A 27280-nucleotide genomic window follows, 5' to 3' on the forward strand; every position below is an offset into this window, starting at 1 on the left:
AAATTCATTGATTAGCTCTAGTAGTTTTCTGGTGGCATCTTTAGGATTCTCTATGTATAGTATCATGTCATCTGCAAAGGGTGACACTTTTATTTCTTCTTTTCCAATTTGTATTCGTTTTATTTCTTTTTCTTGTCTGATTGCTGTGGCTAGGACTTCCATGACTATGTTGAATAATTGTGGTGAAAATGGACATCCTTGTCTTGTTCCTGATCTTAGAGGAAATGCTTTCAGTTTTTCACCATTGAGAATGATGTTTGCTGTGGGTTTATCATATATGGCCTTCATTATGTTGAGGTAGGTTCCCTCTGTGTCCACTTTCTGGAGAGTTTTTATCATAAATGGGTGCTGAATTTTGTCAAAAGCTTTTTCTGTGTCTATTGAGATGATCATATGGTTCTTATTCTTCAATTTGTTAATATGGTGTATCACACTGATTGATTTGCATATATTGAAGAATCCTTGCATCCCTGGGATAAATCCCACTTGATCATGGTGTATGATCCTTTTAATGTGTTTTTGGATTCTGTTTGCTAGTATTTTGTTGAGGATTTTTGCCTCTACATTCATCAGTGATATTGGTCTGTAATTCTCTTTTTTTGTATCTTTGTCTGGTTTTGATATCAGAGTGATGGTGGCCTCATAGAATGAGTTTGGGAGTGTTCCTTCCTCTGCAATTTTTTGGAAGAGTTTTAGAAGGATGGGTGTTAGCTCTTGTCTAAATGTTTAACAGAATTCACCTGTGAAGCCATCTGGTCCTGGATTTTTGTTTGCTGGAAGATTTGTAATCACAGTTTCAATTTCATTACTTGTGATTTCAATATCATTACTTGTGATTATTTTCTATTTCTTCCTGGTTCAGTCTTGGAAGGTTATACCTTTCTAAGAATTTGTCCATTTCTTCCAGGTTGTCCATTTTATTGGCATAGAGTTGCTTTAGTAGTCTCTTAGGATGGTTTGTATTTCTGTGGTGTATGTTGTAACTTTTCTTTTTTATATAATTCTATTGATTTGAGTCCTCTCCCTCTTTTTCTTGATGAGTCTGGCTAATGGTTTATCAATTTTGTTTATCTTCTCAAAGAACCATCTTTTAGTTTTATTGACCTTTGCTAGTGTTTTGTTTCTATTTCATTTATTTCTGCTCTGATCTATATGATTTCTTTCCTTCTGCTAACTTTGGGTTTTGTTTGTTCCTTTTTCTTTAGTTCCTTTAGGTGTAAGGTTAGATTGTTTACTTGAGATTTTTCTTGTTTCTTGAGGTAGGCTTGTGTAGCTATAAACTTCCCTCTTAGAACTGCTTTTGCTGCATCCTCTAGGTTTTGGATCATCTTGTTTTCATTGCCATTTGTCTCTAGGTATTTTTTGATTTCCTCTTTGATTTCTTCAGTGATCTCTTGGTCATTTAGTAACGTATTGTTTAGCCTCTGTGTATTTGTGTGTTTTGCATTTTTTTCCATGTTGATTTCTAATCTCATAGCGTTGTGGTCAGAAAAGATGCGTGATATGATTTCGATTTTCTTAAATTTACTGAGGCTTGATTTGTGCCTGAAGATGTGATCTATCCTGGAGAATGTTCCATGCGTACTCGAGAAGAAAGTATAATCTGCTGTTTTTGGATGGAATGTCCTATAAATATCAATTAAATCTATCTGGTCTATTGCGTCATTTAAAGCTTCTGTTTCTTTATTTATTTTCATTTTGGATGATCTGTCCGTTGGTGTAATTGAGGTGTTAAAGTCCTCCACTATTATTGTGTTACTGTCAATTTCCTCTTTTATAGCTTTTAGGAGTTGCCTTATGTATTGAGGTGGTCCTATGTTGGGTGCATATATATTTATAATTGTAATATCTTCTTAGATTGATCCCTTGATCATTATGTAGTACCCTTCCTTGTCTCTTGTAACATTATTTTAAAGTCTATTTTACCTGATATGAGCATTGCTACTCCAGCTTTCTTTTGATTTGCACAGAATATCTTTTTCCATCCACTCACTTTCAGTCTGTATGTGTCCCTAGGTTTGAAGTGGGTCTCTTGTAGACAGCATATATATGGGTCTTGTTTTGTATCCATTCAGCAAGCCTGTGTCTTTTGGTTGGAGCATTTAATCCATTCACGTTTAAGGTAATTATCGGTATGTTTGTTCCTATGACCATTTTCTTAATTGTTTCGGGTTTGTTTTTGTAGGTCCTTTTCTTCTCTTGTGTTTCCCACTTAGAGAAGTTCCTTTAGCATTTGTTGTAGAGCTGGTTTGGTGGTGCCGAATTTTCTTAGCTTTTGCTTGTCTGTAAAGCTTCTGATTTCTCCGTCGAATATGAATGAGATCCTCGCTGGGTAGAGTAATCTTGGTTGTAGTTTCTTCCCTTTCATCACTTTAAGTATATTGTGCCACTCCCTTCTGGCTTGTAGACTTTCTGCTGAGAAATCAGCTGTTAATCTTATGGGAGTTCCCGTGTATGTTATTTGTCGTTTTTGCCTTGCTGCTTTCAATAATTTTTCTTTGTCTTTAATTTTTGCCAATTTGATTACTATGTGTCTCAGTGTGTTTCTCCTTGGGTTTATCCTGTATGGAATTCGCTGCACTTCCTGCACTTGGGTGGCTATTTCCTTTCCCATGTTAGGAAAGTTTTCGACTGTAATCTCTTCAAATATTTTCTCTGGTCCTTTCTCCCTCTCTTCTCCTTCTGGGACCCCTATAATGCGAATGTTGTTGCATTTAACGTCGTCCCAGAGGTCTCTTAGTCTGTCTTCATTTCTTTTCATTCTTTTTTCTTTATTCTGTTCCACAGCAGTGAATTCCACCATTTTGTCTTCCAGGTCACTTATCTGTTCTTCTGCCTCAGTTATTCTGCTATTGATTCTTCTAATGTAGTATTCGTTTCAGTTATTGTATTTTTCATCTATGTTTGTTTGTTCTTTAATTCTTCTAGGTCTTTGTTAAACATTTCTTGCATCTTCTCGCTTTGCCTCTATTCTTTTCCCGAGGTCCTGGGTCATCTTCACTATGATTATTCTGAATTCTTTTTCTAGAAGTTTGCCTATCTCCACTTCTTTTAGTTGTTTTTCTGGGGTTTTATCTTGTTCCTTCATCTGGTACACAGCCCTCTGCCTTTTCATCTTGTCCATCTTTTTGTGAATGTGGTTTTTGTTCCACAGGCTGCAGGACTGTAGTTCTTCTTGCTTCTGCTGTCTGCCCTCTGTGTCCTACTTTTTAATTTATGTCAATCTCATGGGTATGAAATGTTATCCTGTTATAATTATTGGGGTAGACTGTATTACTATTAACAAATTTGTGCCCCTCCTTACAAGAGAATTCTACATCACTGTTCTGCTAGACTCCAATGTGACCAATATGACTTCCTTTGGTCAATGTAACATGAGAAGCGTCATCTGAGCCTTCTAGAGGGAAGCATTTTTAGAGCCAGTGTATGCTTCACCATGTTCTTTCTTTTCCCTCAGGTACTGAGAATGGCAATATCGAGGCTGTTGTAGGTATATTTCTCATATGTACTATACAGCTAAACTAAATAAGAAATCCAATCTGATATTCCACGTTTTAATCAGTTTGTTTAATCTGTTTATATTTATTGCGATTGCTGATCTTATGGATTTATTTTCACCATATTATTTTGCGTTTTCTGTTTATCTTACTTTTTCTTTGCTGCTTTTTTCTCATTTCCTGCCTGATACATTTTTTTTTTTTTTTTTTTGCGGTACACGGGCCTCTGACTGTTGTGGCCTCTCCTGTTGTGGAGCACAGGCTCCGGATGTGCAGGCTCAGCGGCCATGGCTCATGGGCCTAGCCACTCCGCGGCATGTGGGATCTTCCCAGACCACGGCACGAACCCGTGTCCCCTGCATCAGCAGGCAGACTCTCAACAACTGTGCCACCAGGGAACCCCTGATACAGTTTTGATACACTTTCTACATTCCCTCCCCTCCTCCTGTAACTTCTCTTTGTTTGTAGGTTTGAAAACTATAGATTGCATTTCCATTATTTTGGTTACTGTCCTTACTCTTTTTTTGGTTAAGTTTTTCATCAGTAAATATTTCAGTATGATTCTGAAAGATTCTCTTTTAAGAAAAATAATACCACAACACCATTATCACATGCAAGAAATAGTAATTCCTTAATATTACATATCCAGTCTGTGTTCATTCCCAACTGTTTCTTCCCTCTTTATTTTAAAATACAATTTGTTTGAGTCAAAATTCAGTAAGGTACACACACACTGCAATTGGTTGATTTGTCTTTTAAGTCTCTTTTAATCTTCCGGTTACCCCTCTATTTCATTTTTTTTAATCCCTGTAATTTATTTGAGAAAGAAATTGGGTCACTTATCCTGTAGAGTTTATTACTCTACAAGATTTTACTGACTGCATCCCACAGGTTTAACATGTTCCTCTGTCCTCTGTATTTCCTGAATACTGACACCAGGATCCAGGGGTTCTTAACTTTTTCATGTCATGGACTTCTTTGGCAGTCTGATGAAGCCTACAAACCCTTTCTTAGAATAATCTTTTAAATACACAGAATATATAAAATGACAAAAGAAACCAATTATAGTGAAAAGCAAATTATACTGTGGTTTGATTAGATTTATATTTCTTTTGGCAAGACTTCTGAAAGGTGGCGAAATTCTTTTTTTTTTTTTTTTGATATTCTTAAATTTTTAATATGTATACCTATACATTTTCCAACAGGATTTTAATTTATTCAGTTATTTTTGCCTCCTGAACATAACAAAAGAGTTAATATGCTTTAAGTAATCATTGAGCATGCCCCAACCCACCTATAGACTGGTAATTTTATTTAGTTTTACCTTTTAAACACAGAAAATAAATAAATAAATTTAGCAACTTTTTCATCAATGTTTTTACTCACCATTACACACCCTATGCACTTCCACTGGATTTACTTTTCTTCTTGCAGAAGTACTTCTTTAATTTTTTTTTTTTAAGTGAGGGTCTGTGGTTAGTAAACTGTCTGTGTATGTCAGAAAACTGCTTTGTCCTCACTCTTGAATGATGGTTTAAGAGAATATAAAATATTATATTTAAAAGAATACAAAATTCTAGACTTAACACTTTGATGCTATTCCTCCACTGTCTTTTGGTATCTAAGAAGTCATCCAGTTGTCACTACTTTGTAGACAAACTGTATTACCTAGTCTAATGGCTTTATGTCTATGTCAAGGCATAACAAATTTATCTCTCTAGCTCAGACCTTTACCCAGGAGTCCACACTAGAAGAACCAACTCCTCACTCAGTGTCTCCACTTAGATGCCTAATAGGTATCTCAAACTTAATATACCAAAGCTAAACTCCTCCCCAGTCTACACCTCCTTCAGTCTTCTATATCTCAGCTAACACCAACTCCATCCAACATCAGTCGCTCAGGTCAAAAATCTTGGAATCAACCTTCACCCCCTCTCCCTATCTGTCTGTCTCTTCCCAACTACTCCATGATCATCTCCTGTGTCTAACAGTTTTGTAGTTGTTTCCAGGTTCTATCCAGATCCCAAGCCCAAAATTACATCACATAATTTTAGTTTAGAGTTCCTACTCCAAAGTAATATTCTACCCTGAAATGGTGTTCAGTAAATTGAAGATGCAATTATTGAACCACTGGATGGTTTGGTTTGTTTTTTGGTCATTAGGTTTTGTTTTTTCTTCCTGCTTTTTTTTTTTTTTTCCCACCAGACTCTTTTCAAGCTCCATCCTAGTCTTCGAGCAGAAGTGAATTTGGTTATCTTCCTTTATCTTGCACGAAATATTGTCATCTCCTTTATTCCATAGAAATGAACAACCAGACACCAGAGCCTGTTCCTGGCCTTTGAGACCAGCAGGTTTAGTTTCAGCTACATTCTCAACTTAGTGTTTTGTTCTATTTCTGGTCTATGGAGATATTTATGTTGTGTTTAGGCCTGACTATATTTTATTTTGATTTCTGTTCTGTTTTTTATCTGTCATTGCTATGTATATGAAGCAGAAGTAAAAACTAAGTACTAAGTATAGACTCATTACACTACCTTAACCAAAAATTGGTGGAGTCAATATTTTTCATTTGCATTTTCAGTGACTTGGTAAATGGCATTTTCCCCCTACACATACTCTAATTTAAGTCTCCTTTCTTTATATTAAATAATACTGCCACTTAGAGAGATAACAATAAACATATATAATGGTGTCTATGCATCTGAAAATAAAAACTACTTTCTGCACCACTGCATCTTTCTGAACACTGTGTTTAAGCTTCCAAGCATGAAGCCCAATAAATATATCTATTGTCTTTTTCCTAGTATTCATAAAAATCAACATTTCCAAATTTATAAGTGACAAAACTGGTAGGAACAAGGTGAGATACTATTTAAAAAATGGTGAGGTGTTCAAGTTTTATAAATATTCCTAAAGTGCTACTACCTATACACAGCTGGTTAGTATGTGCTAAAAGCTCCTCCTTCTTAATTTACAGAAATTTTAAAAATATACAATTATAACTACTGCTGTTGATAAATGTACCAGTTTGAATTTATGTAAGTGAAATTCAGAACTTTTACATTAACTAGAAAATGAAAGGCTACCTGGTTTTACCTTTGGTTTAAGTCAAGAGATAAGGCGTTTGCCTCTGGTTCTGCCATAACTTTTGTGAAAATCAGGCAATTCACTGTCTTTAGGTCTAATTGTTTCCTTGCTTCTAAAATGAGGATCACCTTTATGATTCCTTCTAGCGCTCAAAGACTCTGACTCTTATAATTCCCAATAATTTTCTAAATCTTATTTTGCAAATTGGGTTACTTTTTCTGCAACTTAAAGTTTCCTTAAAATTTGGATTCAATTTACACTGTAACTTTTAAGAACAGGTTTTATGAGAGAAAAAAGAAAATATTTTTTAAATAGTTAATACTCTTTGCTACTTTTGTTAATACTCTTTTCAGTGTATGAAAATCAATGATAGAAACAAAAGGTCAGATGATAGAAACAAAAAGAAACAAAGAAACAAAAAGGTCAATGATAGAAACAAAAAGGTCAGATTTTATTAGCACTAATAAATATCAAGTTTTCAAGGTGTGGGTAAAGAATTTGAAAAAGAACAGCTATATGTATATGTATAACTGAATCACTCTGCTGTACACCTGAAACTAACACAACATTGTTAATCAACTATACTCCAATATAAAATAAAAATGAAAAAAAAAAGTTTTCAAGATGCAAATTGATGAATGCTCTTCACCGCAATCATAAGAACACAAAATACCAAGACCCTAGTTTTTACTACCTGGGAATTAACAAAATTATATTTTTATGAGGTATTCAAACCATTCTTCCTTTTGATATTTTACGCAAATTCTCCTTCCAAGTATATCCTGAGATAATGCCTTTTCATACTTGATGGTAAAATTTATACATGGAAACTTTGTTCAAGGATATAGTAAGTCAAGAACGAGGCATAAAAGAGAAAAACAAATATCGTATATTAACACATACATGTGGAATCTAGAAAAATGGTTCAGATGAACCGGTTTACAAGGAAGAAATAGAGACAGATGTAGAGAACAAACGTATGGACACCAAGGGGGGAAAGTGGGGTGGAGGGGGGTTGGTGGTGGTGGGATGAATTGGGCAATTGGGATTGACATGTATATATTAATATGTATAAAATAGATAACTAATAAGAACCTGCTGTATTAAAAAAATAAACAAAAGGTAATCATAAAAAAATAAAACAAAAACGAGACATAAAACCCAGGCTCTGGTAGTCTGTTTCTCTTACTATTGCTCAAATGGCATTCTGATTTTAAAAAAAAAAAAAAAAAAGGACAATCTACAAGTTGAATATTCCTGTAAAAGTCAGAAGATTTAAGAAATAGCATGCTTTACTTGTTCTTTGAACACAACAGCTCCTGTGAAATGCAACAAGTATCAGCTGCATATGACATGTCCAGTTGCCTCACCTCCAGTTCTTTGAGGTAGTTAACTGTTGTTTCTTGTCTCATTAATATGACTAAGTCATGGGGATGCTTCAAGTTCATAGGTGAATCCACCTGCAAGCAAGCAAACAATAGATAAATAAAGCTCAGATTTCATTAACGTTTCTTTGGATATGCCTTAAATTATTGTTCGATCACCATTATAATCAGTGTTAGGTGCTCAGTAAACTCAAGGGGTATTTATCTCAAAAGTGATGACATGTAAATTTCGGCAAAGAGAATGAGAGGTTCAATAGCTGTCCCTTGAACTCCAACTTGAAAGAGCAAGCTTTCAAAGTGAATATTCTGATTTGACTAGTCATGTAAGAAATATTCAAGAAGAGAAGTATTTGGAAATGAATGATAAAGTAAATTCCTTAAAATATATTTTATATCTATACTAATAAAAATAGATTGCTTTGTCTTGATAGCACATTCCATATCTGAACAGGTCTGGCGGCAATAAAAAGAAAAGTACGAAAAGCATCTATTTTTCAGGCTATTTGCAGAAGCCGTAAATCAGAGATAATATAAAATAACCTTGAGACTTACAGTTTACAATTCCTGTTTCTGAATCATAAACAAGCAACTATGTTGTTGAATATGCAGGAAAAATGAACCCTCATATGCTGGTAGCAGGCTTATAAACTTATTATTTGGAGGGTTCTTTGACAACATATATCAAAATTTTTAAAGTACATATCCTCTGACCTAGGAATATAAATTCTAGGAAGCTATCCTATAGGCGTTCTTTAAATGGGCAAAGATATATACAAGGCTGCTCACTGTATTACCTTTAGCTGCAAAAAACAAACAAACAAAAGACCCAACAAACCTAAGTCCAGCAATGAGGGAACAGAGAAAGCCACTGTCCAGTGGAATGGGATACAGAAAAATGAGATCTACTATCATGGAAAGATGTTCACAATGTATAATTAACTAAAAGTAATGAAGAATAATAAGTATGCTATACTTTTTTTAAGAAATTACATTTTTATAGATATAAACATATACATGTCTGTATATGCACAAAACTAAGTTGGTTTACAGTGATTTCTTTGGGGAAGTGGGATTAAGAAGAGAGGCACATTTATATCTTTTACTTTATACACTTGTATTTATTTATTTATTTTGCGGTACACGGGCCTCTCACTGTTGTGGCCTCTCGCATTGTGGAGCACAGGCTCCCGACGCGCAGGCTCAGCGGCCATGGCCCACAGGCCCAGCCGCTCCGTGGCACGTGGGATCCTCCCGGACCGGGGCACGAACCCATGTCCCCTACATTGGCAGGCGGACTCTCAACCACTGTGCCACCAGGGAAGCCCTATAAACTTGTATATTTTTAAATTGTCTATAATACACACATAATATGTTTATAATAAGGAAAAAACAACACACACGGGGTTTTTTGAATTTCAAGAAAATCTAAGACAGTGGCCTTGGAGTCTAAGAGATGAAATGAAGTTCCTGCTATCCCTTAGTGTTAGACTGTCAAATTATAAACTAGCTCTTCAAGAAGTCCTACTTTGAGAAGAAACTACTGGGTTGGCCAAAAAGTTCATTCGGGGTTTTCCATAACATCTCTAAGAATCTTTCTATAATCTCTAAGACCTTGACATCAGCTCAATTAATTTTAGAACTAGCTTTTTAAGTGCAAAAGATAGCCTTGCTTAGACCTTGGTGAATGCAAGTCTATTTAAAAAACAAAAATTTAAAAAGAAGGAATGGGAATTCCCTGATGGTCCAGTGGGTAGGACTTGGTGCTTTCACTTCCAGGGTGCAGGTTCAATCCCTGGTTGGGGAACTAAGATCCTACAAGCTGTGCGGCATGGCCAAGAGAATACATAAATAAATATTTAAAAAGAGGGAATAAAAACAACATGAAATAAGTTCAATGGTTGCTTTAATAATATGCACAATAACACTGGGCGATGTTGGGTGACTGCATATAAAACTCATCTGCCTTTCCTCATTCTATCATCTCAGAGATGCCACAAGAAAAAGAGATGCTAGTCTGGACTAACTTCCACTCATACTTTCATTGCAATTGTCTGAACTACATAATCATCATTATGCAGTTATGGATAATTACAATCTCCCGTGGTCTCTCTTTTATGACAAAATCCCTTCAGTGCTTCCCCTGGCCTTCCTACTATACTGGAATTAACATTAAAACTGCAGTCTGAACTTAAAAGGCACTAAAAATATAATAGTAAGGCCTATAGTTGACCACTTGAGCTGTGAATCTCCTCTATCAAACAGTCAAACCTGGCAAAGGCCTACAAGCAAAACGCTAGGTGTTTCTCAATGAGGTGTGGAAGCTTTTGCTTCTCTTTTCATTGTATCTCAGACATCGAGAGGTAGTGATTTAATACATCTCTCTTTATTTATTTATTTATTTATTATTATTTTTTGCGGTACGCGGGCCTCTCACCATTGTGGCCTCTCCCATTGCAGAGCACAGGCTCCTAGCTGCTCCGCAGCATGTGGGATCTACACCAGGGCACGAACCCGTGTCCCCTGCATCGGCAGGTGGACTCTCAACCACTGCGCCACCAGGGAAGCCTCATCTCTCTATACTTAAATGAGGTTTTTAGAACAAAATTGGGGGAGGGAGAAGGAATGTGGGAGTATGACATTCCCATTCCAAAATACCCAACCAGTCTGATTACCTAACATTTGGAGAACTGCAAGAGGAATGACAGAATGAGACAAATGAAGATTTACATTAGATAAATACTTAATCTTAGCTTTAGATTAAAAAGATACTACATAACCAGCATGGGTCTGGCCCATATTCAATTGTGAGAAAGTACTTTTTCATTTCCTTGAAGCGTTTAGTTCAACAAAGATACAGTAGCTAGAGAAGGTATAAAGATAAAATTATTAGCAGAAGGAAGGGATTCCACTGACAGTTTAACAGCTGTTTCTCTTTTTGACTTGGCAGCAAATGGCATGGATCTCTGCCAGATTAGGGTTGGTTACAGAAGATTTATAGCATTCACATATTTTTATTGAGATACTTTCAAGTTCTTAAATTTCAAGACTTTATGCTAATTATCTTTGGCAAATGCCAATCAGCTTGAATTTCTCTCCTTTCAAATACCTCTCCTCCTTAGAAGATTACGAAAGATGTTTGACATGTCTGCTAAGATGTTTGACAACTCTGTAAATACTACCACATCCATTCAACTAATAAAAATTTATTAAGCCTCTATGAACCAGGCGCACTAGGAGTCCATATCTGGAGTGTATGTACTCCTATTTTATATACAATGTGAGAAGGAATGGTAATATCCCTTCAAAACCGTTAGCATTTAGAAGTGGCTGCTGTAAGTCCAAGGGCAAAGAGTGATAGAAATTACAGAGAGGTAGGTTAAAAATGATATAATGCATACACAAGATCTCAAAGCACTATATGGCTTTTTCACAAAGGACAAACAAACTTCCATTGCTGCACAGCACAATAAATGGTGCTTATAATGATCTGAATAAAAAAGAAAAAGTGAAATTATTTTCAATTTGCTGTACTTAAGGAGAGAAAGCATGAAATACATTTTAGAGCAAAATTTAAACTGCAGGGAAAAACTGACCATGTATTTGGAAATTAGCTATAATGGAATTCAACTATTCAAAATGATTCATTTTCTTAAGACTTCCAGGTAAACAAAGTTTCACTGTTATCATAGCAATTTATTTTAATAAAGAAAATGGCAAATTATGTAAGACAATTCAATTTTATTTTCCTTTTAATATATTATATAAGCACATGTACCCAATTGTATATAACAATAAATATCTTACTCATATCAAGTTCATTTTCATATGCTGTCATCTCTAACCAAGATATTGGTAGTTCCTGCACTTCTAATCTGGAGTTCTACCTCTGTGAATTCAGTAAAATCACATGGTAATGGATGGAAATGTCACTATATAAAGGTAATGATTTCACTGCCAAGTTAAACAAAGGCTGAACAAATTAAATTTAAAAAACCAATCTAGGGAATTCCCCAGCAGTCCAGAGGTTAAGACTCTGAGCTTTCATTGCCGAGGGCATGGGTTCGATCCCCGGTCGGGGAACTAACATCCCACAAGCCACACAGTGCGGCCAAAAAACCCACACCAAATATAAAATAATCAATCTAACGAAATACACATTTTTGAGTTCTACAAAATCAATCACTTTCCACTGGTCCTTCATGATAAGAAACTGAACTTTTCTATTGTAACATTAGTTCTACCCTTCATATGCAACTTATTCTTCACATATGATGAATATTTTTATCTGTTATTTTAAAAAAATGGTATCCAAATGAGTACATGAAAGCACTGTTAATGGGGAACTCACTCTATTCCCATCAGCAGTTTGAAACTGACTAATGAAATCTTATATTATGCCATAATCATTAAAAAAGAATTTCCCTTAGGTTAAAAATGTGATGGAATATTTAAATATTTTATTCAGAGTTTTAGTTTATTTAAATATTGAGACAATACGATGGAAAACATAAATAAAAATATTCAAAGCAACCAAGATTTCACCTCTACCTTAAATGACCCCACTTAGTATTTACAGTTTTTCCTATCCAGTATCAGCAATCTCCTTCTTGTGGCAAAATACCTGCTTTGCTTGGCTGGAAGCATCCTTCCCCACATGGGAAGCCTGATCAGTGGATTGCTTCCCCTTGGTATCTTGGTGATTATTTCTGAGAAGGGACATTAACCAAGTAGTTAGCTTATACTAAAGAGTCCCTAATCGAGAACTTTTGTTTGAGCTATTGGGGAATAGCCATCCTGTACCCACAGTGGGCCTGAGAATGGGGTAAAAGAAGTAAACAAATGAAGACAGAGAAAAACCTATCCTGGTTATACTGTTTGAGCCCTGTATCAAGCTGTATCTGTAGCACTTAGAATTTGTCCAGAGGGGAGGAGCAGCGCCTGGACCCTGCGCTCACTGAGTGCCCTCCAAGGAAACCTACACAACCCACTGGACCAACCTTAGCCACTGGGGACAGACACCAAAAACAACGGGAACTACGAACCTGCAGTCTGTAAAAAGGAGACCCCCAAAAAAGTAAGATAAGCAAAATGAAAAGACAGAAAAGCACACAGCAGATGAAGGAGCAAGGTAAAAACCCACCAGACCTAACAAATGAAGAAGAAATAGGCAGTCTACCTGAAAAAGAATTCAGAATAATGATAGTAAAGATGATCCAAAATCTTGGAAATAGAATAGACAAAATGAAAGAAACATTTAACAAGGACCTAGAAGGACTAAGGAGGAAACAAGCAATGACGAACAACACAATAAATGAAATTAAAAATACTCTAAAAGGGATCAATAGCAGAATAATTGAGGCAGAAGAACGGATAAGTGACCTGGAAGATAAAATAGTGGAAATAACTACTGCAGAGCAGAATAAAGAAAAAAGAATGAAAAGAACTGAGGGCAGTCTCAGAGACGACTGGGACAATATTAAACACACCAACATTCGAATTATAGGGGTCCCAGAAGAAGAAGAGAAAAAGAAAGGGACAGAGAAAATATTTGAAGAGATTATAGTTGAAAACTTCCCTAATATGGGAAAGGAAATAGTTAATCAAGTCCAAGAAGCACAGAGAGTCCCATACAGGATAAATCCAAGGAGAAACATGCCGAGACACATATTAATCGAACTATCAAAAATTAAATACAAAGAAAACATATTAAAAGCAGCAAGGGAAAAACAACAAATAACACACAAGGGAATCCCCATAAGGTTAACAGCTAATCTTTCAGCAGAAACTCTGCAAGCCAGAAGGGACTGGCAGGACATATTTAAAGTGATGAAGGAGAAAAATCTACAACCAAGATTACTCTACCCAGCAAGGATCTCATTCAGATTTGATGGAGAAATTAAAACCTTTACAGACAAACAAAAGCTGAGAGAGTTCAGCACCACCAAACCAGCTTTACAACAAATGCTAAAGGAACTTCTCTAGGCAAGAAACACAAGAGAAGGAAAAGATCTACAATAACAAACCCAAAATAATTAAGAAAATGGGAATAGGAACATATATATCAATAATTACCTTAAATGTAAATGGATTAAACGCTCCCACCAAAAAACACAGACTGGCTGGATGGATACAAAAACAAGACCCATACATATGCTGTCTACAAGAGACCCACTTCAGACCTAGGGACACATACAGACTGAAAGTGAGGGGATGGAAAAAGATATTCCATGCAAATGGAAATCAACAGAAAGCTGGAGTAGCACTCCTCATATCAGACAAAATAGACTTTAAAATAAAGACTATTACAAGAGACAAAAAAGGACACTACGTAATGATCAAGGGATCGATCCAAAAAGATATAACAATTGTAAATATTTATGCACCCAACAATAGGAGCACCTCAATACATAAGGCAAATAAATACTTACAGCGATAAGAAATTGACAGTAATACAATCATAGTAGGGGACTTTAACACCACACTTTCACCAATGGACAGATCATCCAAAATGAAAATAAATAAGGAAACACAAGCTTTAAATGATACATTAAACAAGATGGACTTAATCAATATTTATAGGATATTCCATCCAAAACAACAGAATACACATTTTTCTCAAGTGCTCAGGGAACATACTCCAGGATAGAACATATCTTGGGTCACAAATCTAGCCTTGGTAAATTTAAGAAAATTGAAATCATATCAAGTATCTTTTCTGACCAGAACGCTACGAGACTAGCTAGATATCAATTACAGGAAAAGATCTGTAAAAAATACAAACACATGGAGGCTAAACAATACACTACTTAATAACGAAGTGATCACTGAAGAAATCAGAGGAAATCAAAAAATACCTAGAAACAAATGACAATGGAGACACGACAAACCAAAACCTACGGGATGCAGCAAAAGCAGTTCTAAGAGGGAAGTTTATAGCAATACAATCCTACCTTAAGAAACAGGAAACATTTCAAATAAACAACCTAACCTGCACCTAAAGCAATTAGAGAAAGAAGAACAAAAAAAACCCAAAGTAGGCAGAAGGAAAAATATCGTAAAGATCAGATCAAAAATAAATGAAAAAGAAATGAAGGAAATGATAGCAAAGATCAATAAAACTAAAAGATGGTTGTTTGAGAAGATAAACAAAATTGACAAACCATTAGCCAGACTCATCAAGAAAAAACGGGAGAAGACTCAAATCAACAGTATTAGAAATGAAAAAGGAGAAGTAACAACTGACACTGCAGAAATACAAAGGATCATGAGAGATTAATACAAGCAACTCTATGCCAATAAAATGGACAACCTGGAAGAAATGGACAAATTCTTAGAAATGCACAATCGGCCAAGACTGAACCAGGAAGAAACAGAAAATATGAACATACCAATCACAAGCACTGAAATTGAAACTGTGATTAAAAATCTTCCAACAAACAAAAGTCCAGGACCAGATGGCTCCACAAGCGAATTCTATCAAACCTTTAGAGAAGAGCTAACACCTATGCTTCTCAAACTCTTCCAAAATATAGCAGAGGGAGGAACACTCCCAAACTCATTCTACGAGGCCACCATCACCGTGATATCAAAACCAGACAAAGATGTCACAAAGAAAGAAAACTACAGGCCAATATCACTGATGAACATAGATGCAAAACTCCTCAACAAAATACTAGCAAACAGAATCTAACAGGACATTAAAAGGATCATACACCATGATCAAGTGGGGTTTATTCCAGGAATGCAAGGATTCTTCAATATATGCAAATCAATCAACGTGATACACCATATTAACAAATTGAAGGAGAAAAACCATATGATCATCTCAATAGATGCAGAGAAAGCTTTCAACAAAATTCAACACCCATTTATGATAAAAACTCTCCAGAAAGTAGGCATAGAGGGAACTTACCTCAACATAATACAGGCCATATTTGACAAACCCACAGCCAACATCGTCCTCAGTTGTGAAAAACTGAAACCATTTCCACTAAGATCAGGAACAAGACAAGGTTGCCCACTCTCACCACTCTTATTCAACATAGTTTTGGAAGTTTTAGCCTTAGCAATCAGAGAAGAAAAAGAAATAAAAGGAATCCAAATCGGAAAAGAAGAAGTAAAGCTGTCACTGTTTGCAGAGACATGATACTATACATAGAGAATCCTAAAGATGCTACCAGAAAACTACTAGAGCTAATCAAAGAATTTGGTAAAGTAACAGGATACAAAATTAATGCACAGAAATCTCTGGCATTCTTAAACACTAATGATGAAAAATCTGAAAGTGAAATTAAGAAAACACTCCCATTTACCACTGCAACAAAAAGAATAAAATATCTAGGAATAAACCTACCTAAGGAGACAGAAGACCTGTATGCAGAAAATTATAAGACACTGATGAAAGCAATTAAAGATGATACAAATAGATGGAGAGATATACCATGTTCTTGGATTGGAAGAATCAACATTGTGAAAATGACTCTACTTCCCAAAGCAATCTACAGATTCAATGCAGTCCCTATCAAACTACCACTGGCATTTTTCACAGAACTAGAACAAAAAATTTCTCAATTTGTATGGAAACACAAAAGACCCCGAATAGCCAAAGCAATCTTGACAATGAAAAATGGAGCTGGAGGAATCAGGCACCCTGACTTCAGACTATACTACAAAGCTACAGTAATCAAGACAGTATGGTACTGGCACAAAAACAGAAATACAGATCAATGGAACAGGATAGAAAGCCCAGAGATAAACCCACACTCTTATGGGCACCTTATCTTTGATAAAGGAGGCAAGAATATCCAGTGGAGAAAAGACAGCCTCTTCAATAAGTGGTGCTGGGAAAACTGGACAGCTACATGTAAAAGTATGAAATTAGAACACTCCCTAACACCATACACAAAAATAAACTCAAAATGGATTAAAGACCTAAATGTAAGGCCAGAAATGATCAAACTCTTAGAGGAAAACATAGGCAGAACACTCTATGACATAAATCACAGCAAGATCCTTTTTGACCCACCTCCTAGAGAAATGGAAATAAAAACAAAAATAAACAAAAGGGACCTAATGAAACTTAAAAGCTTTTGCACAGCAAAGGAATCCATAAACAAGACCAAAAGACAACACTCAGAATGGGAGAAAATAATTGCAAATGAAGCGATTGACAAAGGATTAATCTCCAAAATTTACAAGCAGCTCATGCAGCTCAATAACAAAGAACCCAATCCAAAAATGGGCAGAAGACCTAAACAGACATTTCTCCAAAGAAGATATACAGATTGCCAACAAACAGATGAAAGAATGCTCAACATCATTAATCATCAGAGAAATGCGAATCAAAACTACAATGAGATATCATCTCACACCGGTCAGAATGGCCATCACCAAAACATCTAGAAACAATAAATGCTGGAGAAGGTGTGGCGAAAAGGGAACACTCTTGCAGTGTTGGTGGGAATGTAAATTGATACAGCCACTATGGAGAACAGTATGGAGGTTCCTTAAAAAACTACAAATAGAACTACCATACGACCCAGCAATCCCACTACTGGGCATATACCCTGAGAAAACCATAATTCAGAAAGAGTCATGTACCAAAATGTTCATTGCAGCTCCATTTACAATAGCCAGGACATGGAAGCAACCTAAGTGTCCATCAACAGATGAATGGATAAAGAAGATGTGGCACATATATACAATGGAATATTACTCAGCCATAAAAAGAAACAAAATTGAGTTTTTTGTAGTTATTTGTAGTGAGTCTGTCATACAGAGTGAAGTTAAGTCACAAAGAGAAAAACAAATACCGTATGCTAACACATATCTATGGAATCTAAGAAAAAAATAAAAATTAAAAAAAAGGTCATAAAGAACCTAGGGGTAAGATGGGAATAAAGACACAGACCTACTAGAGCATGGAATTGAGGATATGGGGAGGGGGAAGAGTAAGCTGTGAGAAAGTGACAGAGTGGCATGGACATATGTACACTACCAAACATAAAATAGATAGCTAGTGAGAAGTAGCTGCATAGCACAGGGAGATCAGCTAGGTGGTTTGTGACCACCTAGAGGGGTGGGATAGGGAGGGTGGGAGGGAGGGAGACGCAAGAGGGCAGAGATATGGGAACATATGTATATGTATAACTGATTTCACTTTGTTATAAAGCAGAAACTAACACACCATTGTAAAGCAATTATACTCCAATAAAGATGTTAAAAAAAAAAAAAGAATTTGTCCAAACATTCCAATGAAAATTTTCAAAACTGAAAGTCTTAATGGTATTGATAAACCTCTGCCTAATTTTTTTGAGGCCCCCCTGTCTAGGGTATCTTCTTTTTTTTAATTAATTCATTAATTGAATAATTTATTTTTTGGCTGTGTCGGGTCTCAGTTGTGGCGCGCGGGCTCCAGAGCGTGTGGACTCTGTAGTTGCAGCTCGCGGGCTTAGTTGCCCCATGGCATATGGGATCTTAGTTCCCTGACAAGGATCGAACTGGCATCCCCTGCATTGCAAGATGGATTTTTAACCACTGGACCACCAGGGAAGTCCCTGTTTAGGGTATCTTATCCTCTTGGCTCTTGTATGAGCCTCTGTGCCTTTGCACATGCTAATTCCTCTACTTGGATAGCTTTTCTCTTCTTATGTTTTTGATGAAAGCCAAGTGACTTGGCTCAAATGACATTTCTTTTCTGAAACCATCCTTCTCTTGAGCTCCCATAGTATTTTATACATATTTCAGTATTAGCATTTATTACAGTGTTTAATTATTGTATGGCCATCTTTCCAAAAAAAAAAATTGGGGGCTTCCCTGGTGGTGCAGTTGTTGAGAGTCCGCCTGCCGATGCAGGGGACACGGGTTCGTGCCCCGGTCTGGGACGATCCCACATACTGCGGAGCAGCTCTGCCCGTGAGCCATGGTTGCTGAGCCTGCACGTCCAGAGCCTGTGCTCCGCAATGGGAGAGGCCACAACAGTGAGAGCCCCATGTACCGGAAAAAAAAAAAAAATTTTTTTTTTTTGTATTCCTCTTTCTACCCTCAGTACTTAATGTGCTTTCAGGTACAAGTGAGGTACATAAAACACTGATGATTGTTTGATGAAAGTGTCTGATATCACACTGTTAGATTCTCTATCTCCTAAGGCATTATGGCTCACTAATGACTATCTGGAAAGGAGGTAAAGAGGCTAAGCCACCAGGAATCAGGAAAAAATAAGTCCTTGACAGGACTATGACCAGCTGTGTGACCTTAAGCAAATCACCTTCCCTGTCAGGGCTTCTGTTTCCTCATCTATAAACTGAGGGCACCCAACCTAATGACTTCTAAAAATTCCTTATACTTTTCAAATCCTACCTCTATAAAAGATTTAACACTATTATAAAAGTATCACTTTTAACCAGCCTAACCTATGACACTGAAGTAATGTGATATTCAAATGAATGAATTTATCATTCTTTCAATTTGCCCATATAAACTTGTACTCACTTTAGGCAAGGGACTATTTCCAAAGCTACAGTTAAAAGCTTCTTTTAAACAATCTGTCAAATTAAACCAAGGCTCCAATTAGCAGTGGCTACTTATTTCTGAGAGTTAAGTTGTTCATTGTATCATAGACAAAGTTAGCCCTCTCTGTCCTTTCATTGCTAAATTCCAAGAAAGTTCAACTTAAAAATAATCTTTTTTTCTGATTTACAAGCTAAATATGTTACTATAAAAACAAACACATTATAGACAATATAAAGAAGCAAGTTAAATTACTTGAAATCTCACTTTCAGATATATCTGCTGTCATATACATATATCATGTCAGGATAACTTCTCTGTATTTATCAATATATACATATATAGCTATGTAGATAAATATTTTTATAAAAATCAGATAATATATCTACTGTGTTGTATCCTTCCCCTCTCCATTCTTCCCTAAATTTTATCAGCCTTATTTACCAGTAAATACAGATTTACATGATCATATTTAGTAGGTAACATTATATTAAAGTCATTTACCCAGGTTCCTACTAAAATTTATGCTTTTTAACAATATTGTGATGAATATCCTTACACTTAATTTTTTTGACAGCCGTCAAATTATTTCCTTCCCAGAACAAGAACTGTTAGGTTAAAGGGACTGAACTTTTTTAAATTTATATTTTTTACTAGCTTTTCTCCAGAATAGTTGAATCAACTGAAATTCCTAACAACAATCACTGAGTTTCTATACACTCTTAGGGAAACAGAAGAGCGTGAATATATTTTAATCTCTTTGTTGGTCATATATATTTCTTCTTTTGTGTACTTTTTTTTTTTTTTTTGCGGTATGCGGGCCTCTCACTGTTGTGGCCTCTCCCGTTGCGGAGCACAGGCTCAGCTGCCACGGCTCACGGGCACAGCCGCTCCGTGGCATGTGGGATCTTCCCGGACTGGGGCAAGAACCCGTGTCCGCTGCATCAGCAGGTGGACTCTCAACCACTGCGCCACCAAGGAAGCCCTCTTTTGTGTACTTATAAGAAAATCTTTCTCTTTTTAAATCCATCTGACAGTTTATACATCATATTTTACGAATGGTGGTTTCTAGTTGGTGGGACTCCAGATGATTATTCTCTTCTGGTTTGTGTTTTCTGACTTCTTCTGCAGCGAACGTACACTTAAATTTACAAAGTATTTTTTTTAAAGTGCTATGAACAGGTCACCTTGTTAAAATGAAACTTTAGAGTGCTATGCAACATGCTTTATTGTATTTAAAAACAAATAAACAAACTGACAAGTATAAGCTCAGATCTGAGAAACAATCCTGCAGCTTTTCCTTATATACTCATAGAGAAAAAAATTCCTCTCACAGATATGGGTCCAGGCAAACACTCAAAAAGGCAACATCTATTGTATTTTCTTGTTCCTTTCTCACCTCAAATTTTTACCCTTATCGCAAATCTAGTTCACTGCCATTTTCAAATGATTGTCTAAGGAGCCCTTACCTTTGTGACCCCTGTCAGCCTAATACAGTGGCGAGCAAGATGAGTTTTAGAGGAACAGAATGAGAGGGGCAGAAAAGTCTGTGGCCTTGACTTCGCATGCAACTCTCTCTTCAGGATTCAAGTCTAACTATCATGGACTTGCACCTTCTTCCAGGTTTAGAGAAGTGTTAAGTTCACAAAATACCAGTTCAGCCTCAGCTCTTAAGAGGAACTTAGGTTGCTGGCTGTAATAATTGCCAAAACTTTAATATGTAACTTAAACAGACCTTTTACTAGAAAAATTTAATTGTATCAGATCAATAAAACACTATTGTTATGAACTGTCAAGATTTGGAAATATTTTTATTAAAGATGACTTTTTCACTCTTAGAGCACTTGTATAGTATTTTAGTGAAAAGTTAAAAACCAGTCTCAATTTTATAGAATACCAAGTTACCAAACTAAAATTAAACTTTAAATAAACAAAAATGTTGAATCCTGACCATCACATGAATTTTTAATGTCCTTATATATTTTCTAAAGTCACCCTCAATTAGATTTTACTTTCTCATTTTCAGTTCTTGGAAGACATAGTTGTAAATACTTAAACTCACATAAAATAATCCAGGAATCTGAAGTATATTATATAGCTATAATCTAGATTTGAACACGTACAGTGTTGCAGCCAATTTTATTAGAACATTCATGTCAAATAATCACCATTTCCCCAACTGATTAGCAAATAAGTAACCATTTTCAACATGAATAACTAAGGAACAAGTTCTTATAAAAGTGTTATCAGTCTACATTTTATGATTTATGTTGCCAAGAAATATACAAATAACATAATGAATAAAGCAAACAGTTTACAACTTTACAAGGAAAGAAAATGAAACAGGACACCAGAGTCATGAATACTTCTCATTTGTGTACTTATCATATTCTTGTAAACATACACAGAAAAAATGTAGCTGTACAGTTAGAGTGGATTTATATGTAACTCAGAAGTAATTTTCATTCCAGCAGCAAATACTGAACACAGAACAATGGCCCGACAAAGACGTCTATGTTCTAAACTCCAGAACATGTGAACATGTTAGGTTACATGGCAAAAGGGAATTAGGTAGCTGGAGACTGGACCTTTGGGAAGTAAATAGATTTAGATGAGGTCATGAGGTTGGGGCCCTCCTGATGGGATTGGTGCTCCTGTAAGAGAAGATACCAGAGAGCTTGCTTTCTCTTTTTCTCTACCATGTGAGGACACAGCAAGATGCAGTTGTCTGCAAGCCAAAAAGAGAGCCCTCACTAGAACCCGACCATGCTGGCACTCTGATCTTGTATTTCCAGCCTCCAGAACTGTGAGAAAATAAACATCGGTTCTTTAAATCACCAGTTTACGGCATTTTGTTACGGCAGCCCAAGCTAAGACAGATTTGTCAATCAAATGTTGGAAAAGGAACACTAAAATTAGTGCCAGGAATTAAACCTTAGTAACTTTATCATTATTCAGATGATGGCAAACTCAACAGCCAGTAAATTACTCTGCTATTTCGTACTGGAAATCGCTGCTCTACAAGAGACAACTGAATAAAGTTCAACTTGATTAGTCATCAAAACACTGGTAGTATCAACTGTGGGGGAAAAGAAATCAGCTTGACTAATCTCTTTTATTGCAGTCCCAACAAGTGTGAAATAAATGTTAATGACAAAGGTTTAATTTTTTTCTATGAAGATAAAAAAACTTAACTGAAGCTTCCTTTCTGTTCATATTTCTACTGATAATCACAACACTGTTTAGCTAAGGGCAACTGATGGAACAGAGGTCTTTTACTAGCATTGGATTATGAAAAACTTTTTGCACATTCCAAGCAATGCTGAGCATTTTCAAACACTCCTGATGCAGTCCTTTAGGACAACAATTTAGTAAACCTAAGAAAATTAAATATATGCATTTTTAGAAACAGGAAATTCCAATTCAAAGAATTCATCTTACACTCAATATAGGCATAGAAGCATGCAAAGATGAATGTATTAGCACGTTTACTCTCTGCAACAATGTTTGCGATAGCAAAAACAGAGAAACAATCTAAATGTCTGCCACTAGGGAACTGGTTAAATAAACTACAGAACACCCATACAACCCAATACTATGCAATCTTAAGGGAGAAGAGGGTAGCTTTCTTATTTCCGATATGGACAGATGTCTAAGTTTTATGAAGTGGATAGAAGATAACGGTGAGACAAAATGTTTCCAGTTGTGCGTTTAAAAATAAAGAATTATGGGGGCTTCCCTGATGGCGCAGTGGCTGAGAGTCCGCCTGCCGATGCAGGGGACACGGGTTCGTGCCCCGATCCAGGAAGATCCCACATGCCGCGGAACGGCTGGGCCTGTGAGCCACGGTCGCTGACCCTGCGCGTCCAGAGCCTGTGCTCCACAACGCGAGAGGCCAAAGCAGTGAGAGGCTCGTGTACCGCAAAAAAAATGAAATAAAGAACTATGTATTTGCAAATGCATAGACACTTTTGGGAAGAATACACAAATAATTCTAGTTGTTTCCAGGAAGAAGGGCTGTGGGTAGTTATGAAACTTTCACTTTTCATTTTATAACATACTAAATAGTGTGAAAATTTTTTTCAACTATTATCATATATTTTATAGTTTAATTCAATTTTAAAATTAAAAAAACATTTTTAAAATAAAAATTTTAATTTTTGATTAGTATTTGTTTTACAAATAAAACTACAGAAATATTTTTCTTTATGTTAGTAGCAATGTTTAGCACTGCAGAGAAGAGAACAGGGTTCAGAATCAGACCTCAGCTTGAGTTCACACTCTGCCACTTCCTACTTGCATGGCTTGGGCAAGGAGTTTAACTACATTCTGCCCAAATTTATTTGATAGAAGATCAATACCCACATCTTACTGAGTCTGTATGATGACCAAATGAGATAATGAACATGAAAACACTGGATAAAGTGTTCAGTGAATTACAGACATTAAATTGTTTTTATTACAATAAAAGTTACCTGTTGATATCCTAAATTAGAGTCACTTCCATGTATGACTGTATAAAACACAAACTCTACTAAGGCAGGGACTATATCTCCCTCACAGCTGTATTTCAAGTACCTAACACAGAAAGCATCCAAGTATGTACTGAAGGAGTGAGCTAAGCTTACCCAATGCAGTAATAGGCACACAAAAAGCACTCAGCAAATACTTGCTCTAATAAAAACGTTCCTGACTCCATTTGACCACTTTTGTCATGTGTTGATACTATTCTCTTGGGTTCTACTAAAGATTAATTACCCATCTCAACTCCCCACCAAGCAATTAGACTGAAGGTGGAAAGGCCTGACCTTTGGAGACAGGACCTCTTGCCAGTCACCTGATTTCAACTGAAATAACCAAGTTCCTCAGAGGGAAAATGAAGACTGAAAACGTTAGTTAAAAATACATAAATGAGTTCTTTTCAAAAGTTAGACTCATGGGACTTCCCTGGTGGCACAGTGGTTAAGAATCCGCCTGCCAATGCAGGGGACACGGGTTCGAGCCTTGGTCCGGGAAGAACCTACATGCCGCGGAGCAACTAAGCCCGTGCGCCACAACTACTGAGCCCGTGCTAGAGCCACAAGCCACAACTACTGAAGCCCGTGCTCCTAGAGCCTCTGCTCCACAACAAGAGAAGCCACCTCAGTGAGAAGCACACGCACCACAACGAAGAGTAGTCCCTGCACGCAGCAACGAAGACCCAACGCAGCCAAAAATAAAATAAATTTATTAAAAAAAAAGTTAGACTCATTACTAACTGACTTTACTACTGACTAAATAAATATGGGAAGCACAACAGTGTGAATTCCTAATAGTATGTCTTGAAAGCAAAATATAAAGTGACAACCTAAATTTATACAATATTCAATTAATTTAAATAAGGTCACAATCTCAAACATGAGTTCTTTGAACATACCATAAAAGGTACGCTGTAGAGGTAAAATATCCAAAACAGCCAGTAGGAAAGTAGATTATCTTAGGCACCATTTTACAACTCTGGTTAGAGATACCATGTTCTTAGAAAAGTCTTAGGCTGTCTAGACCTTTTATTGGTAACAGGGAGAATGAATGAATCAGCTTGCCCCCTTTAAAGTAAATGCACCTCCCTCCTGCAGACTATTAAAACAATGGTGGGGGCTTCCCTGGTGGCACAGTGGTTAAGAATCCACCTGCCAATGCAGGAGACACGGGTTCGAGCCCTGGTCCGGGAAGATCCCACATGCTGCGGAGCAACTAAGCCCGTGCGCCACAACTACTGAGCCTGCGCTCTAGAGCCTGCAAGCCACAACTACTGAGCTCACGTGCTTCAGGCAGATGCTTCAGGCAGTGCTTCAGGCAGATGAAGGAGCAAAAGCAAAGGTCTTGGTGAACCAAAAACAAGTGAACTTGGTGCTTTAAAAACCACCCGAAGGCCAGTATGGCTGAAACACAGCACACAAGAAGGAAAGTAGTATCAGCGCAGAGAGGTGGCCAGGAGCCAGGTCCCAGATCCTGCAGGGCCTTACAGGCCATGGTGAAAACTAGGTTTTATTATTTAAGTGTGATGGGAAACCACTGAAGGTTTTCTGATACTCTTTGCTTCCCTTCCCCCAAGACCCCTCAAGAAGTGGCATGACCAAAACTTATGTTTTTTAAAAGACTGCTTTGGCTAATCTGGGGAGAACAGACCCTGTGGAGCAAACGTAAAAGCAAAGAGACCAGTTAGGGGGCTACTGCATAGGTTCAGGAGAGAGATGAAGATAGTCTGGACCAGGGTTGTAAAAGTACAGGCGGAAAGACATGGCGGGATTCAGAATACATTTTGGAAGTTAAGTTGACAGGTTGCTGAGAGACTGGGTATGAGATGTGAGAGAAGGAAGAGTCAAGGAAGATACCAAGATGTGGGGCCTGAAAAACTTGGTAACAGGTGTGGTGGAGTGGGAAATCAAGAGTCAGTTTAGCACATGATGTACTCGTGGTGTCTATTAGGCAGTTAGGTGGAGAGGTTGAGTAGGCAGTTGGATATATGAATCTAGAGTTCAGGGAGAGACTGCAGATTTATATATTTTATGCCATGAAACTGCATAAGATTGTCTGGTGAGCCACATGTACAGAGGGAAGAAAAGGGGCACATCAATATTTAAGACTCACGAATCAAAAAGGAATTCAGCAGAAGAGAATGAGAGGCAGGGGATTTAGAAGGAAAACCAGGAGTATATGTTCAGGAAGTCATGTAAAAAAATAGTTCAATAGAGTATGAAGACAAATGCTGGGCTGCTAAGAGGTTAAGTAAGATGACTGAGAACTGAGCACTGAATTCAGCAATGTGGAAGGCCCAGGGTATCTTGACAAGAGTTGTGGGGATGCAGGACTGATTGCAATGGGTTTAAAATAGACCTATATGAAGAGAGGAAGGAGAGTCTGTGAGCACAGACAACTCTGCTGAGGTGTCTGGCTATAAAAGAGCCATAGGGTAGAGGAATTCCTTTCACTCTTGCCATCATGGAGCACAGCTGGGATGCAGGCACTGCTCACACCCAGCTCCCTACATTTCCGAGTGCAAAGCTGTTCTAATTTTTGACCCGACCTGCTGGCAAGCCCTCTTATTCCTGACTGTCAGAGCGCCTTCTGTTCACTTCCACCAGAGCTGCTTCTAAACTGCAACAACTGCTGAAGCCCACAGCTGATCCTAATCCCTCCTCAACAGTGCAGCTGCCAGCTCCCACCTACCTTGCCTCAGCCCTTTCCGATCCTTTTTCTGTTTCTCTTGTTTATCATTTTCCTGTCTCTTCTCCATACATTTTATGTCTGAGCAAGAGCTGACCTTTAGATATATAATGTCAGCAGCGACACGATGACTTCCCTGGCAGGCACAACCTGATCACAACAGAGAGGCAAGAGTAATCTCTGAAATTATGGCTGTCACCTGTGTACAGCATGGTTTCTGAAGGCCTCAGGGCTGACTCACTGATGGGTTACTCGGAGATTTGAAGATCTCCTGGAAGGTCTGAGGGTTCCTTTAGGCTAGTCCCTGATGACAACCACATTGGTGAGTATCGTAAGGCTTCATTCAGACAATGGTAAATTCCTAAAAGGTATCAATAGGAGTCATTTCTCATACTTCCTTATATCATCCATTCAACAGATATTACTGTAGCCTATGTGATTAAGCAATGTGAGAGATGTTGGAGTTGCAGAGAAGATGGACACAGCTGCTCCTTTCATAGAGCATAATGTAGTCTAGTAGGGCATTTACATAAGTAAACAGACACAACATGGTATGGCAAATGCTTTCATAAGGGAATGCAGGATGCTCTGAAGGCA

General features: G+C 37.1%; 1 protein-coding gene across 3 annotated transcripts in view; it reads right to left on the reverse strand.

Annotated features, from left to right (window-relative positions):
* TTC17 (tetratricopeptide repeat domain 17) overlaps positions 1-27280 on the reverse strand; it is a 153621-nt gene that overhangs the window by 119200 nt on the left and 7141 nt on the right. For all 3 annotated transcript variants that reach the window (XM_004264025.4, XM_004264024.3, XM_033411026.2), the window contains exon 2: positions 7955-8044. In XM_004264025.4, coding sequence (XP_004264073.1) covers positions 7955-8044 — 90 coding nt within the window. The remainder of the gene's footprint in view (positions 1-7954; positions 8045-27280) is intronic.

This window comes from Orcinus orca, chromosome 8 (genome assembly GCF_937001465.1).
Source record: "Orcinus orca chromosome 8, mOrcOrc1.1, whole genome shotgun sequence".
Taxonomy (NCBI): domain Eukaryota; kingdom Metazoa; phylum Chordata; class Mammalia; order Artiodactyla; family Delphinidae; genus Orcinus; species Orcinus orca.